This window comes from Dipodomys spectabilis, unplaced genomic scaffold, assembly GCF_019054845.1.
Source record: "Dipodomys spectabilis isolate Male_0828 unplaced genomic scaffold, ASM1905484v1 ptg000348l, whole genome shotgun sequence".
NCBI lineage: Eukaryota > Metazoa > Chordata > Mammalia > Rodentia > Heteromyidae > Dipodomys > Dipodomys spectabilis.
The window spans coordinates 116,450-132,124 of record NW_024871025.1 but is presented as its reverse complement, the minus strand read 5'-3'; the positions used below and the strand labels follow the sequence as shown (position 1 = coordinate 132,124).

The window sequence follows — 15,675 nt, the reverse complement described above, 5'->3', positions numbered from 1 at the left end:
TCTTGGTCCAGGAAGGCTGTTTTTCCTAATATGGTGACAAAGCATTCTGATCATAAGTTCATATTAAAGTGATCAGAGGGCTGGGAAGGTGGCTCAGTGGTAGAGTGCTTGCCTTGCATGCCTGCGGCCCTGGGTTTGATTCCTCAGCACCACATAAGCAAAAAGAAAAAAAAAAAAAAAATAAAGTGATCAGAGATCCCCTCAGATCCACAAGTGTTTTTTGTTTGTTTGTTTGCTTTTTTTTTGTCTGCTTTTTTTCTTTTGGTGGATCTTTGGGCGTGAACTCAGGGCCTGGGTGTTATCCCTGAGCTCTTTTTGCTCAAAGCTGGCGCTCTATTGCTTGAACTACAGTGCCACTTCTGGATTTTCTGGTGGTTAATTGGAGAGGAGTTTCACTGATTTTCTGGCTGGGCTGGCTTTTGAACCATGATCCTCAGATCTCAGCCTTCTGAGTAGCTAGGATTACAGGCGTGAGTCACTAGCACCCAGCTCCACAAGTGTATTTTGTAAGTACTTGTTGGTTTCCTACTCTGTATTGTGAAAGAATTCTGGAGATCTGCCAAATACCACTCAGCAATAAGCATTTTCCATTAGTTGACTAGAGTTGAATCTCATTTCCTTATCTACTTTCTGGTCTTAAAAAATGAAGTCATTCTATGACTTCAAACTGTTTGTCCTAGTAATTTTGTTTTTCAGGTAGAAACTCACTAATAGTCCATGCTGGCCTTGAACTTAATGATTGTTCTGCCTCTGCCTCCTAGTTCTTGAACTACTGACATGTGTGGGGTGTGTGTGTGTGTGTGTGTGTGTGTGTGTGTGTGTGTGTGTGTGTGTGCATATATGTGTATGTGTTTGTTTACCTTGAGCTTTAGTTTGGCTTTTTCCCTAATGACTGATGTTCTACCACTTAAGCTGTATCTCCTGTCTTGTTTTTTTTTTTGCCGGTCATGGGGCATGAACTCTGGGCCTGAGCTCTGTCCCTCAGCTCTTCAGCTCAAGGCTAGTGCTTTACCACTTGAGTCACAGCGCCACTTCCAGCCTTTTCTGCTTCTGTGATGCTGAGGAATTGAACCCAGGGCCTCATGCATGCAAGGCAAGCACTCTACCACGGAGCCACCTTCCCAGCCCTCTTGTTTTGTTTTTAATGTTCCTTTATACATATCCATAGCATAAAGTCATATCACTACCTTTCTGTTTTATAATACCAAAAAGCAAGAGTGTAATTAATGTAGTGAGTAAACCTTTATCAGAAATTGTGAAAGACAAACAGTTAATCTGGTAAATCTGTGAGAAAGCTATCAGTCACATGACAGAAAAAGAAAAAGTAAATATGTGGTATACAGTACTATGCGCTTTTAAGGTCTTTTTAAAGCCCTTTGGCCAAAGATAGGTAAATTTGAGGTCAAGACTTTTTTTGGTTGGTTGTGGGGCTTGAACTCTGGGCCTGAGCACTGTCCTTGAGCTCTTCAGCTCAAGACTAGTGCTCTATCACTTGAGCCACAGCTCCACTTCCAGTTTTCTGGTGGTTAATTGAAGATAAAAGTTCCTGCCTGGGCTGGCTTTGAACCACGATCCTCAGATCTCAGCTACCTTAGTAGCTAGGATTATAGGCGTGAGCCACTGATGCCTGGCTTGAGGCCAAGATTTTAATAAGGTGAGCCAAGTTCTATTGGCTCATGCCTAGAATCTTAGCTACTCAGGAGATCTGGGGATCAAGATTTGAAGATTTGTATGGCAAAACTATCTCCAATGAACCAGCAAAAAACCAGAAGTGGAGGTATGACTCAAGTGGTACAGCACTAGCCTCAAGCAAAGAAGCCAAGCGAGAGCATGAGGTCCTCAGTTTAAGCCCTAGAGCCTGCAAACTCCCACCAAAAAAGATCTAATAAGATGAAAGTAAACATTCCTAAAAACTGGCAAGGATTCCTTTAGCTAATGTATTTATTGGAAGGGAGGCATGTGTACAGGAACCACTAACTTGCTTGGAAAATTACTCATGTCTGAGGGATTTATATGTTATTGAAGACCTTATTAACAACTTCAGTTTTGAGCAAGGGTAACATGCTACAAGTCTCACAGGCAGTAACTTAGTCCCTGTTTGAATTCTGGTCTTCAGCTTCAGGGATGGGTGTTCTTTTTTTTTTTTTCTGTCGTGGGGGCTGAACTCTGGGCCTGGGCGCTGTCCCTCAAGGCTAGTGCCCTACCACTTGAGCCACAGTACCACTTCTGGCCTTTTCTGCTTATTGTGCTGAGGAATTGAACCCAGGGCCTCATGAATGTGAGGCAAGCACTCTACCACTGAGCCAACTTCCCAGCCCAGGATGGGTGTTCTTAAAAATCTTGTTAGATTGTTTTTCAGGTCATTGTGTGTGTTTGATACTGTTTTCTTATTAGTATTAACATCTTGCTCTACCTAACTAGTTTTATTGTAAAAACCTTGGGTCTATCTTTTGAACAAATAAGGTCTGAGTTTTGAAAGAATATAAATTTTTGTAAATAAGATTGAAGAGATATTTGAATTTAAGAATTTTGGGGTTTTTTTCCCCTCTTTTGTCAGTTGTGGGGCTTGAAATCAGTGCCTGAGCCCTGTCCCTGAGCATTTGCTCAAGACTAGCACTCTACCAATTTGAGCCACAGTGCCATTTCTGACACTCACAGACTTTCCTGCCTGGGCTGGCTTTGAACCAAAATCCTCAGATCTCAGCTTCCTGAGTAGGTAGGATTACAGGTGTGAGTCACTGGCACTTGCAAGAATGTTATTTTTTTTGGGGGGGGGTCTGGTTGTGGGGCCTGAACTCTGGGCCTGAGTGCTCTCCCTCAGCTCTTCAGCTCAAGGCTAGCACTCTACCACTTGAGCTACAGCACCACTTCCGGCTTTTTTCTATTTTCCTGCTTAGGTGGTGCTGAGGAATTGAACCCAGGGCCTCAGGCATGCAAGGCAAGCACTCTACCACTGAGCCACCTTCCCAGCCCCAAGAATGTTATTTTTTTAGGTCATGAATAAACTCTCAGCTCCATGATCACACATTCTAGGATATATTCAGCTATGAATTTTAAAACCTTAAAGCATTAAAAGCTAAAATGTTTTTGGCTATTTTAATATCACCTGTAGCAGCAAGGTTGGACATTTCACACTAGAGACTTTTTACTAAACTGTAAATATATTAACCTTGAGCTGATTTTATGGAAAAGGTAGTAGTGTTAGCTTGAAATCCATGTCAGAACTTACTGGGTGAAAACTAATATGAAATAGGAGCAAGTATTCAGAAGACTGATAGATTCATTTTTTGGAAGTGCTAAAGCACAAGCCTTCCTGTAATGAGACTAAACTCCATTTCATGTCCTTATTGCAGGGGATTTTCACTTTGATGTAATCAGTATTTATTGAAAATCTAATATGTATTCAGCACTACTAGGAATGATAGCAGATAGAGAAAAAGTAATAGATCTGGTTTCCTCTACCATGACACTGGTGACAGATGAAGATGACATCCATATAAAAGACACATTATGAGGGTCTGTGGCACGGATAGATTCATCTGATTAATGGAATATATTGGAATTCAGATGTGTTACAGAACATTATCAAAAGGAAATTTTGAATCTATCCCATGTTTATCATTTATTCACAGACTTTGGTACTTTTTTCATACTAAGGAATTACTTGCTATGGACTGTTATTTTGCACAGCAACAATTAGTTTGTTGCGAAATGACAGTTGAAAATTGTGATTTGAGCCACGTGCTGGTGGCTCACACCTGTAATCCTAGCTGCTCAGGAGGCTGAGATCTGAGTGTCATGGGTCAAAGCCAGCCCATGCAGGAAAGTCCATGAGACTCTTATCTCCAATTAACCACCAGAAAATCAGAAGTGGCGCTGTGGTTCAAGTGGTAGAGTGCTCGCTTTGAGCTGAAAGCTCAGGGACACCACCACCCAGGCCCAGAGTTCAAGGCCCATGACCCACAAAAAAAAAAAAAGAAAGAAAAAAAGAAAATTGTGATTTGGGAAATTTCAATAGAAGAGACAGGATTTACTGGCATAAAATAATTGATTTGCATTTCCATAGTGCCTTTAAGCTGCTGACTACATTTTTATATATTAATTGGCTATTTTTATAGTTTTCATTTGAAAAGTATCTGTTTAGATTACTTGCTCAGATTATGAATAATTTAGGGATGACTTAAAGTAGGAGGATGAGCATAGATTCTATACAAATACCATACATTCTATACATGCCATTTTACATAAGGGACTGGAATATCTGTGGATTTTGGTATCAGTATCTGGGAGACAATTTCCACAAATATTGAGGGTCAGACCTTGTACTTGTGTATTTTGTTTTTTGACAAAAAAGAACTCAGTGGGTGAAAATTGTTTGAACTATATACTTGACACAAATATATTTGTGTGCTTTTTCCTTACATATTTTGTGATGTGCCCTTTCTTCTGTGTATGTTGTATGTCAAAACATTGAATTTATGAAAGTAACTCAGAATGCCTGGTACTTTTGGCTATTTATTCCAAAGCCTGATTTAATACCCTAAGTCATGGTAGAGAACTGTATCACCACCACCAAGAAAGAAACTTAAGCTGGCACCACTGGCCACTGCTACCTTGTTGTCTGGGCACTTAATTCTACTGCAGTTACTCCCTTAACTCTTGGCTGTTGTTTATACTGACAGCTCCATTCTAAGTCTGGGATGGATAAATTTGTTAGGCAAAGCCTAGAATTTTTCCTTCATTGTGGTAAAGGACAATAGGAAAACAAGTGTCCAAATTTTTCACCTCCTGTAACTCCCAGTGATATAGACCAGGAGTTATAATCCATAGAGGGGGATATCTGATTTGGGGCAGCCAAAAAGAGGGACATTAAGAAGAACATTTTTGTCAGCAGAAGAAAATAGATTTCAAGTGTCAGGAATAATAGAAGCTAGGGGTAGAAGTGGTGGCTTTTGGGTCCAGTGCAAACAAGTTTAACCAGATTTAAAGGGTGTGTTCTGGGAAAATAGTTAGCTTAAGTATTACTTTGAAAACATGGCAAGAGGTCATATAGGTGTTTTAGATCCAGTAAACATTTGAAGAAGTTGTGGTAGGGACTGAATCTTGCAGGTATTTTTTTTGGCAATTCTGAGGTACTGTAGTAACATAGAGGTGGAGTGGTAGATTGGGAGCAGAAATAAATGGCAAAGATTGGATTTAAAGGAAAATTTGAAAGGCAAAACAATAGGATTTCACAAACAGAATGTAGTAAAAGCTATTTCTAAAACTTTAGAGTTTTAGAAATTGAGTTTTAATGTCCTGCCCTGTCTTTTATTTAGAGAGTTGAGGGCCTGAGGGAGCCCATTTGGGGGAACAAGGAAAAGAATTAATATTGAAGCTGGGAAGGTGGTTCAGTGGTAGATTGCTTGCCTTACATGCATGAGGCCCTGGGTTCGATTCCTCAGCACCGCATAAGCAGAAAAAAAGAAAAAAGCCGGAAGTGGCACTGTGGCTCAAGTGGTAAAGCACTAGCCTTGAACTGAAGAGCTGAGTAAAAGTGATCCCTATGCAGTTGGCGATGGAGACTAGAAGGAAAGAATCAGCTGAAGGAGGATATTTTTAGGGGAAGAGCACAAAGGTGCAAAGTCTTTGTGCCTCTGATCATATAAAATATTTATCAAAATGAAATCCATGACATGGAGACAAGAAGTTTTTTCTTTATTTGTTTATCTTTGGGAGTATAAAAGGGCATAAATGGAGAGACAAAGGGTGAACAAATGCAGCAGTGGTACTCACTAGACACTATGTTGAAAATGAACTATACAACTTGTAGGTGTGGAGAGGAGAGAAAAACTGGGAGAGAGGGAAGGGGTGACACTGTCCAAAAAGAAATGTACTTATTACCTGACTTATGCAACCATAACCTCTCTAAACATCACCTTTATCATCATCATAATGAATCACTCACAAGGCAGAAAGGCTGGGAGGCAAGTGAGCAGTGTGACAGGGCCTCTGGGAATTTCTCAGGTGATAGTCATGGGCAACAGGGTAGATAGACCATCTAGAATTTAGTTTTAAGTGATAAATGTACAGTACAACCTGTACCTTCTGCTTCATAAACTTGCACTTCTAGGGACATGTTGATCCTGTTACTATTTGAATTGGCCTTCTTTCTACTCTAATGTCTTTGGAAAGAAAATGATTAATACATGAAAGGCTTTTCTTTTTTAAAATTGTTTTAAGTGTCTTCAAAACAAGGAAGAGAATATCCTAAAGCTAAAGGCTTTATTTAAAAAAAAAATTTGTGCCAGTACTGGAGCTTAAATTCAGAGTCTCATGCTCTTGTTTAGCTTTTTCACTCCATACTGGCACTCTAACACTTGAGACATAATTCTGCCTTCAGAGTTTTGTGGGTTAATTGGAGATGAGAGGCCCTTGGCAATATCTCCAAGAGACTCTATTATTTCTCAAGAGGTAGTCCTCAATCCTTGATCCTCAGATCTTCAGACCTCAACCACCTGAGTAGCTAGGAATTACAGACATGAGTCACTAGTGCCTGGCTATTTTTTAAAAAGTGATACAGAGACCATAACAATTAAGCGTTGTAGAGTGGGTTTGTGTGATGATGTTTCAATACAGGGATATATATGTAATGTTTAAAAATCAGATTAAATGTTTCATTCAGTTTCAACGATTGATCATTTCTTTATGGTGACAACTTTGAAAGCTTTTTTTCTAGCTTTTTGAAATGTACAGTACATTATTGTCTATAGTTGCTCTATTGTGCAGTAGCACACCAGAGATGCTTGCCCCTAGCCGTGGCTCAGTACCCTTTGATCAACATTTCCCCATCCTTCTTTTCTCCTTTAGTCATCAGCTTCTGGTAACCACCATTCTACTTACAAATTTCATGGGCAACAAAATAAGAAAGCTGTATACCCATCTCTCTAATGAACATACAAGCCAGATTCTCAGTACTGTAAAATACTTGGAAAATCAAATCCAGTAAAGTATCAAAAAGAACCTGAGTTGTGGCTCTGGCCTTGAGTAAATAAGCTCAAGGACAGTGCCAGGCTCTGAGTTCAAGCCCCTGTGGACTGGCACCAAAAACAACAATAATGAACATTCATTATGACCAAGTGAGATTTAACCCAGACACTCTTCTGAAGGTGGCTCAGAAGCTGGTGCTTTAAGCCAGTCTCAAAACGCAAGTATCTGAAAAGTCAAACTCAAGTTAATTAGAAAAATTGCAAGTTCTAATTCTCAGTACAACTTTAGGGTGGCCTTGGATTTGCTTGACAGCTCCAGCCCATATTGTACTTAGGAAAGAATGGTAGTAAAACCTACATCACACGGTCCTTTTGAGCCTTTGTGAGTACTTAAGTAACCACAAGCATTAGCATACTGTCTAGGCTTGCTAAAACAGCCAGGTCTCTGGAGCATGACAGCTGTGTACAGCTTGAAAGTTGTTGCTGAGGTACGCCCGCTTGCTGTTCCTCTTAGGACTTCGTTCTCTGCAGTCTATAGCATGCCCCTGCCTGTAGATGACGGTGAATTGTTCAGATATCGTTTAAGGCTATGTAGCTATCTTAACAGGAAACAGCTTACCTCTTGGGTACTGTGTGAAGAAACCTTTTAGATGATTGTCCATTGTTTATGCTGCAGGCATATTTGTTGGCATATTTTCTACTATGCATTAGAGTAAGAGGCCTTGGGCACTTCAATTTCATAGGTAATGTTCCTGTAATGTAGAAGTGAAAGGATCAGAGTCAAGTTAGATACAAAATCCCAACGCTTTCTTGGGTCTTTAAGGTCTCTGCCTAAAGAGGTAGTAGGTTAAGAATTTAGAAAGTAGGGGCTGGGAAGGTGGCTCAGTGGTAGAGCACTTGTCTTGCATGCCTGAGGCTCTGGGTTCAATTCCTCAGCACCACATAAGCAAAAAGAAAAAAGCCAGAAGTGGCGCTGTGGCTCAAGTGGTAGAACGCTAGCCTTGAGCTGAAGAGCTGAGGGACAGTGCCCAGGCCCAGAGTTCAGGCCCCACGACCGGACCCCCCCCCCAAAAAAAAAAAGAATTTAGGAAGTAATTTTGAGTACACACGAAAAAATCATCAGCCTTTCCAGTCAAGTTGATTTTAAAGTGAAACAGTAGTGAACTTTGCTTTTTTTGGCCCCAAAGTTTCATCTTTAAAAATGCAAAGTTCATGGGGCTGGGAAGGTGGCTCAGTGGTAGAGCGCTTGCCTTGCATGCATGAGGCCCTGGGTTCCATTCCTCAGCACCACATAAACAAAAAGAAAAAAAGCCAGAAGTGGCGCTGTGGCTAAAGTGGTAGAGTGCTAGCCTTGAGCTGAAGAGCTGAGGGTCAGCACCCAGGCCCAGAGTTCAGGCCCAACGACTGGACCCAAAAAAAAAAAAAAGATGAAACTTTTTATTGTGAATCTAGTAGCTCTTTTCAATATTACTTCTTATTGTTATTGTTGACAAGTGTTATTGTATACCTGATAATATTAGTAAGAATTTGGGAATACACCAGGTGTTTTAGGAATAGGATTTAAAGCATCTAGACCATAGGACAGCCTATCATTATTATTTAAGAGAAACAGGAAGAGTGTGTGTGTGTGTGTGTGTGTGTGTGTGTGTGTGTGTGTGTGTGTGTGTGTGTGTGTGTGTGTGTGTGTGTGTTGGCTCTGGGGCTTGAACTTAGGGCCTAGGCACTGTCCCTGAGCTTTTTTTTTTTTTTAATTTAATTTTATTTGTGAACATACTATACAGAGGAGTTACAGTTACATGGGCAGGATAATGCGTACATTTCTTACCAAGCATTGCAGCCTCCTCCTTTGTTTACCCTTCACATCCCTTCCCAGCCTCCCCCCTCCCCCCCAATCCCAATCCTTCTCCTTCCCCCCCTTCCCCCCCCACCCCGCACCAACGTTGTAAAGCTTGTTTTGGACATGACAACTTGTACTTCTCATTGTTGCAACAGGTCCACCTGTATCCTTAAACAACTGGATTTTCCCCATCTCCTCCACAAGTTATACTGACATCAAATATAGTGAAAGCAGGGGTTATACTGTGGGGGAGGGACATACAAAGCAACAAAGAGATAATCTTATAAATGTGTTAGAAACACACGCATGAAAGAAAAAAATATTAAAATACACATCTAAGGGTTCATTTTCCTGACATCACATTATCTGACCTTTTCCGCTTGACTCATACATATACTAGATATTACAAATAAAGGAAACCATGGGACCTACGTTTCTTTGGGCCTGGCTTACTTCACTTAGCACAACTATGTTTATTGCAGCATTATTTACCATAGCTAAGATATGGAACCAACCCAGATGCCCCTCAGTAGATGAATGGATCAAGAAAATGTAGTATATCTACACAATGGAATTCTATGCCTCCATCAGAAAGAATGACATTGCCCCATTTGTTAGGAAGTGGAAAAACCTGAGCTTATTTTTGCTCAAGGCTAGCCCTCTATGAGTTTAGCCACAGCTCCACTTCCAGACTCATGGCCTTTCCTGACCAGACTGGGTTTCAACCACAATCCTCAGATTTCAGCCTCCTGAGTAGCTAGGATTATAGGCATGAGCCACCTGTGCCTGAGGAGAAGCAAGAGTTTTTAAAACCCCCTGATAGCTGGGCGCCAGTGGCTCATGCCTGTAATACTACCTACTGAGGAGGCTGAGATCTGAGGATCACAGTTCAAAGCCAGCTCGGGCAGGAAAGTCCATGTAACTCTTATCTCCAATAAACCAGCAGAAAACCGGAAGTGGCACTGTAGCTCAAATGGTAGAGCACTAGCCTTGAGCTGAAGAGCTGAGGGACAGTGCTCAGGCCCAGAGTTCAAGCCCCAGGACCAACAAAAAAATAAAAATAAAAATAAAGCCCCCTGAATGATTCCTCCTGCCTTATTTACTTCAAAAACCCCAAAAGGCAGAGTAACTTGGTGGTAGAGTAGTTCAGTAGTATGTAGGGAGGCTTTTGGGTTTGATCCCCAGCACTGCAGAAAGAAAGGCATACTACAATTGCCTGAAACAAGGCACAAATGAACATGGATATGATTATTAGGAAGCAGAAGGCGAATGTTACCAATTGTGGTGTTACCAAAGCATCTCAATAGAGTAACCACTCTATTCAGAAGAGAAAAATGCTACCTTGCCAGGAAGATTCTGTTAGAAAGGAACATCTGAAGGCTGTATGGTGATGCATACCTGTGATCCCAGTTCTTGAATGGCAGAGGCAACAGGATCGTAAATTGATGTATATAGTGAGACTGAGTCTCAATAAAAGGTGGGGAATGGAGGTAGAATTCAAGCGGTACAATGCTTACCCAATTAGAGGGAGGCCCTGAGTTTAATCTTCAGTACTGTTAAATATTTTTAAAAGAAAAGAGAATCAGCAGAAAACCATATATATTAAAAAGTACTTAACTTCATCTTAGAGCTTGTTGAATTTTCAGGACTGGATAGAATTTATTATTTATATATGTTTTTGTTCGTTTGTTTTGTCAGTTGTGGGGCCTGGCCTGGGTGCCCCTGAGCTCTACCATTGATTGAACCACAGTGCCACTTCTGGTTTTCTGGTGGTTAATTGGAGATAAGACTCTCACAGACTTTCCTGCCCTGGCTGGCTTTGAAGCATAATCCTCAGACCTCGGCCTCCTGAGTAGCTAGGAATTGCAGGCATGAGCCACCAGTGACCAGCTTATATATGTTATTGTAGTACAATTTCAAAGTGTTATTTTTTAAATCTAGGAGCTGTCCAGTCCTATGCATTGGAACTTACTTTGAACAATACAGAAAAAGCCATTTGTCTTTCTGCAAAATGGCAGATGAATTTCACAATACATTATAAAACTACAACCAACACTTCTGTAAGTATATTTATTTTTCTTTGATTTTAATTCTGACTTATTATTTAGGTGTTTATACAAATCAGATTTCACATTAACTGATGTTAACACTTAAATTCTGTGGTTTTGGAAATATATTCTTGTAGTTATTGTTTCTTTACAATGAATATTTCTAACTCCTTGGTTCTTCAGAGTTTTTCTTGGAGATGTTTAAGGACATGTGATCTGAAGGCTGCATGGTGTTTAAAATGTACTAGCATTAAAACTTGTCCTTTAAAAAAAAGTTTACTACCCAAGATAGGGACACAGAGGTTTTTTTCTTTGTCGCTGTTGTTTTTAATGTAGTATATGATTTTTGTTTCTTTTGTATGTTCTTCCCCCATGGTATAACCCCTGTTTTCACTGTATTTGATGTTGGTGCCCTGCATTTTTTATATATATTTTTCTAATTTGGGGAGGGGAAGGGAAATAACAAAATCTGACACAAGGATACAGTTTGACACATTGTAACAATGAGATGCACAAGACACTATTGAGAAAAGGAACTTTTCAACTTCAGCAGGGAGGGGAGGAAGAGTTGGGAAGGTGGGGAGGGAAAGACTAATAGGGGAAAAACAAAGGAGTGGGTAACAATGCTCGATAGGAAAAGTACTCATTACCTTACTCATGTAACTGTAACTCCTCTGTATAGTATCTTTACAGGAAAAAAATTAAAAAATAAAACAGGTTTATTATTAGATCCTCCCCTCTTTAGAGTGGTCTCCTTGGTCTTGTTGCTTTATTTTCTTTTTGTTAAGGTCCTATCTACTAACAACCTATTTTTGGGAGGGTGGGGTAGTACTGGGGCTTGAACTCAGAGCCTGGGTGCTGTCCCTGAGCTTTTTTGCTCAAGGCTAGCTCCTTTTCTACTTTTGTTGGAGATAAGAATCAAGGACTTTCCTTCTTGGGACAGCTTGGAACCACATTCCTCAGACCTCAGCCTGCTGAGTAGCTATGATTATAGGCATGAGTCACCACTGGTGCCCTACACACACAGTCAAACTTATAAGGAAAAAACAGCTGATAAACTGGTAATGTATTCAGTGATAAGTCAACCCTAGCTTTACAAAACAAACAAACCCAACCAGTTGAAAAATAGTAGTTCAGGCAAGTTTTGCCTTTTCTCAGTTCTTAAGATTGGTATGTGGCTGAAGAATCTAAGCCCCCCAGACAAAGGGCTGTGGCAAAGTATGCTTTACGCTGAGGGGGCTAGTCTCCCAGAGTTAACACTGCTACATGTTTGTTCCTCACCCCAAACTTCTCTTTGCTTTTAGAAAACTGTAACCATTTCAGACTTTTCCAATGCAACATATAATGGAAGCAGTTGTAGGGATAACCAGAATCGTTCCAAAATTGCAGTACAATTTGGATCCGGTTTCTCTTGGATTGTGAATTTTATCATGGAGGCATCTAATTATTTAATTGATGGTATCTCATTTACCTACAACATGAGTGATACTACAACATTTCCTGATGCTGCAAAAAAAGGTAACCTTAAGAATTGGATTGATATTATATTCTTGGCTTTTTACTAATAATAAAAATGTAAAACACTTAAAAAGTCATCATTATGTACATTTGTCTTCCTAACTAGAATAGAAAACCAAGTCTTTGTATCCCTCCCTGTCCCTGATCACATGTCAGATTTAGTAATGGTGTTGGCTGCCATTTGGGGGGCACTTTACTCTGTACTTGAAGTAAGTAAGTTAACGGCAGTCACCGTGGGAAGAAGATACCTCATTTAAATGGTTAAAGGGCTTTAGTGACCTTCCCCAAAGGTAACTGATACTAATTATCTTATTCAATAGTAGGCAATGGACAGATGTTGAATGAGGGAAAAAATCCTTTCCTAATCACTGTGTACAAGTTCAGTAAATGAGACTAAAAGAAATGATTTTTCTTTAGATCTTTTTTTACCATTCAGATCATGTTTTAACTGAAAAGTAAATAATGATTAACGTTTAAATGACTAAAGTCAACATTTGCTGCTGTTTTGAGACAATTTTAGGTCAAAATGAACTTGAGAAAGCACAGGCAATTAGATCATTGTCATTCCCAGAAATGAAATATGTAATAAATGATTTGAAAGTACAGATAATGGATATTTACATTTTTTTGGGGTCCGGTCGTGGGGCCTGAACTCTGGGCCTCGGCACTGTCCCTCAGCTCTTTAGCTCAAGGCTAGCACTCTACCACTTGAGCCACAGCGCCACTTCTGGCACTCTACCACTTGAGCCACAGCGCCACTTCTGGCTTTTTCCTTTTTTTGCTTCTGTGGTGCTGAGGAATCGAACCCAGGGCCTCATGTATGCAAGGCAAGCTCTCTACCACTGAGCCACCTTCGCAGTCCCTTTTGTTTTGTTTTTGAGACAGGTCAAGCTTGCCTTGAACTCACAGTCTACTTGCCACAACTTCCTAAGTGCTGGGATTATAGGCGTGGACTGCCACACCCAGTTTGCTCAGGTTGAGATTTTACTTTTCTTAAAGATATAATACTCTCCTTTCCCCCCTCCAGTGACATTAGATCAACTTCCTGTTTGTAGTAACTTAACTCTTCTCAGCATTATTTACCAAGTCTTGTGGAATAATAATCATTTGACTTACAGATAGGAAAAGATTATAATTTAAAGACCCAGAAATAAATGAGGTATACATTAAACTTGAGAGATAGCACAGACTGAAATTTAAAGTTTTCTTTTTTACTAATCTCTGAGTTTGAGTGAATAACAAGCAAAAGTTGTTACTGGGTAGGTTAGATATGTATATTTGTGTCCTGCATTGTCTTTGAGAATTGCGATGTTTTTTTCTTCACTTTGAAAAAGCTTAGAAAACTAGTTGAGACACAGCTAAATTGTGTCCACAACTTATGTGGAGAAATCGGCAAACATGGAGTTCAGTCTGATTTTTTTTCCTGCTGTTTACACATTTGGTTTGAGGGATTAATGAGTGTATGTTTCTTCTGACAATGTAAAATGGGTGTGGGACATATTCCCTGATCCCATCTGGGGGTCTCTGTCAGCTTTAAAAGTGTTCTCCCTAGTGGTCCTGATCATGAGCCAGAGAAAGGAGAAATCAGTGTGTGACAGGGGTGAGAAAGCTTGCTCAAGAAGTGGGACCTGAGCTAAAACTCCCCTAATGGTGGAATTTGAGTAGGATGTTTCCACTAGGGGGAAGCAGAGTATGGGCAGCAGTAATTGGACAGTTGCCTGATGAAAAGTACAGCTCTATGTGTGCAGTGGAAAAGAAAGTTGACCAAATACAGTGTGACTAAATTATAAGGGACCTTGGAAGCCAAGGAAAGGCATTTAGATTGATGGGGTATGTAAAAGGGAACTATTTTGAAGTTTTTTAAGTGAGAGAATTGTATAACAAAAACAGGATTAACTTGAAAGTGAGTGGACTCTAAGACCAGGTGCCAGCTTCAGAGGCATTTCTGAAGACAATAATCAAGGCACAATGCCTAGGCCACATGGGCTACTACCATAAAGGAGGGGGATTTAGTCTGACATGATTGGACAGAGAAACTAAAATGTTAACAGCTCTTTTCCTTAGCCCTCTTATTTTATCAATTTATTTTTGCTGGTCCTTGTGCTTGAACTCTGGGCCTAGATGCTGTCCCTGAACTTTTTGTATTTTGCTCAAGGCTAGTACTCTACTACTTGAGTCACACCTCTACTTCCGGCTTTTTTGGTAGTTTATTGCAGATAAGAGTCTCACAGACTTTCCTGACTGGGCTAGCTTTGAACTTTGATCCTTCAGTATCAGCTCTCGGAATAGCTAGGATTACAGGTGTAAGCCATTAGCAATTGGCATTATCCCCATCCACCTTTTTTTTTTTGATCAGTTGTGGGTCTTGAACTCAGGGCTTGGATGCTGTCTCTGAGCTCTTTTGTTCAAGGCTAGCACTCTACCACTTTGAGCACAGCTCCACTTCCAGTTTTCTAGTGGTTAATTGGAGATAAGAGTCTAACAAGGACTTTTCTCCCTGGGCTTTCTTTGAACCTGGATCCTTAGATTTCAGCCTCCTTATAGGCCTGAATCACCACTGCCTGGCAATCCCCCTTTATTTTAAGCAACAGGGTGATTACTTTTTCCATGACTAGATTCTAAGTAATAGAATACTTGCAATGATTTGAAAATTGAAAAGGCTTCCTAAATGGCAGTGTTGAGAATTGTTGTTCTTTGAAATAATTCATTATTCTGAACTAGTAATTTACTTGATGAGTGAAGTAACTTTGAAGCCAGTATTTTCTTTTAAAACATGTGCTTAAGTTTGAAATACAACACAGTAAAGGATAGTGTAAAAGGCCCAAAAGTACCCATTACCCAGAATTAATAAATGTCATTTAAAAATATTTTCTTCATCATTTTATTGATTTAAAGAAATACACCCTTGTAGATAGTTTGAGGGTTTTTTTTTTGTCCTCTTCTCTTCCTGGTCATATGTTTCTATTTTAGTACGTATGTGCATATTCACAAGCACTACAAATTCAAAACATGTCTTTTCATAGTATAATTCTAGTATGTCTGTAACTTTTTTTCTGTGTTCCAGTTCTGGGGCTTTCATTCAGTCTTATTTTGACTTAGCTGAGGCTGGTATTCTACCACAGGAGCTACACCTCCACTTCCAGCTTTTTGCTAATTAATTAGAGAAGAGAGTCCCATGAACTTTTCTGCTCAGGCTGTTTTTGAACTGAGATCCTCAGACTTCAGCCTCTTGAGTAGCTAGGCTTACAAGTGTGAGCACTCAGCTACAACTTGTTTTGTTAGTCATCTGTTTTTGAAGTCTGTC

The 15,675-nt window shown here is 40.0% G+C and overlaps 1 protein-coding gene across 2 annotated transcripts in view; it reads left to right on the top strand.

Moving 5' to 3' along the window:
- The window catches only part of Lamp2 (lysosomal associated membrane protein 2), a 46,142-nt gene that overhangs the window by 4,354 nt on the left and 26,113 nt on the right, over nt 1-15,675 (top strand). For both annotated transcript variants that reach the window (XM_042665813.1, XM_042665814.1), the window contains exons 2-3: nt 10,747-10,865; nt 12,158-12,371. In XM_042665813.1, the coding sequence (XP_042521747.1) occupies nt 10,747-10,865; nt 12,158-12,371 (333 nt within the window). The remainder of the gene's footprint in view (nt 1-10,746; nt 10,866-12,157; nt 12,372-15,675) is intronic.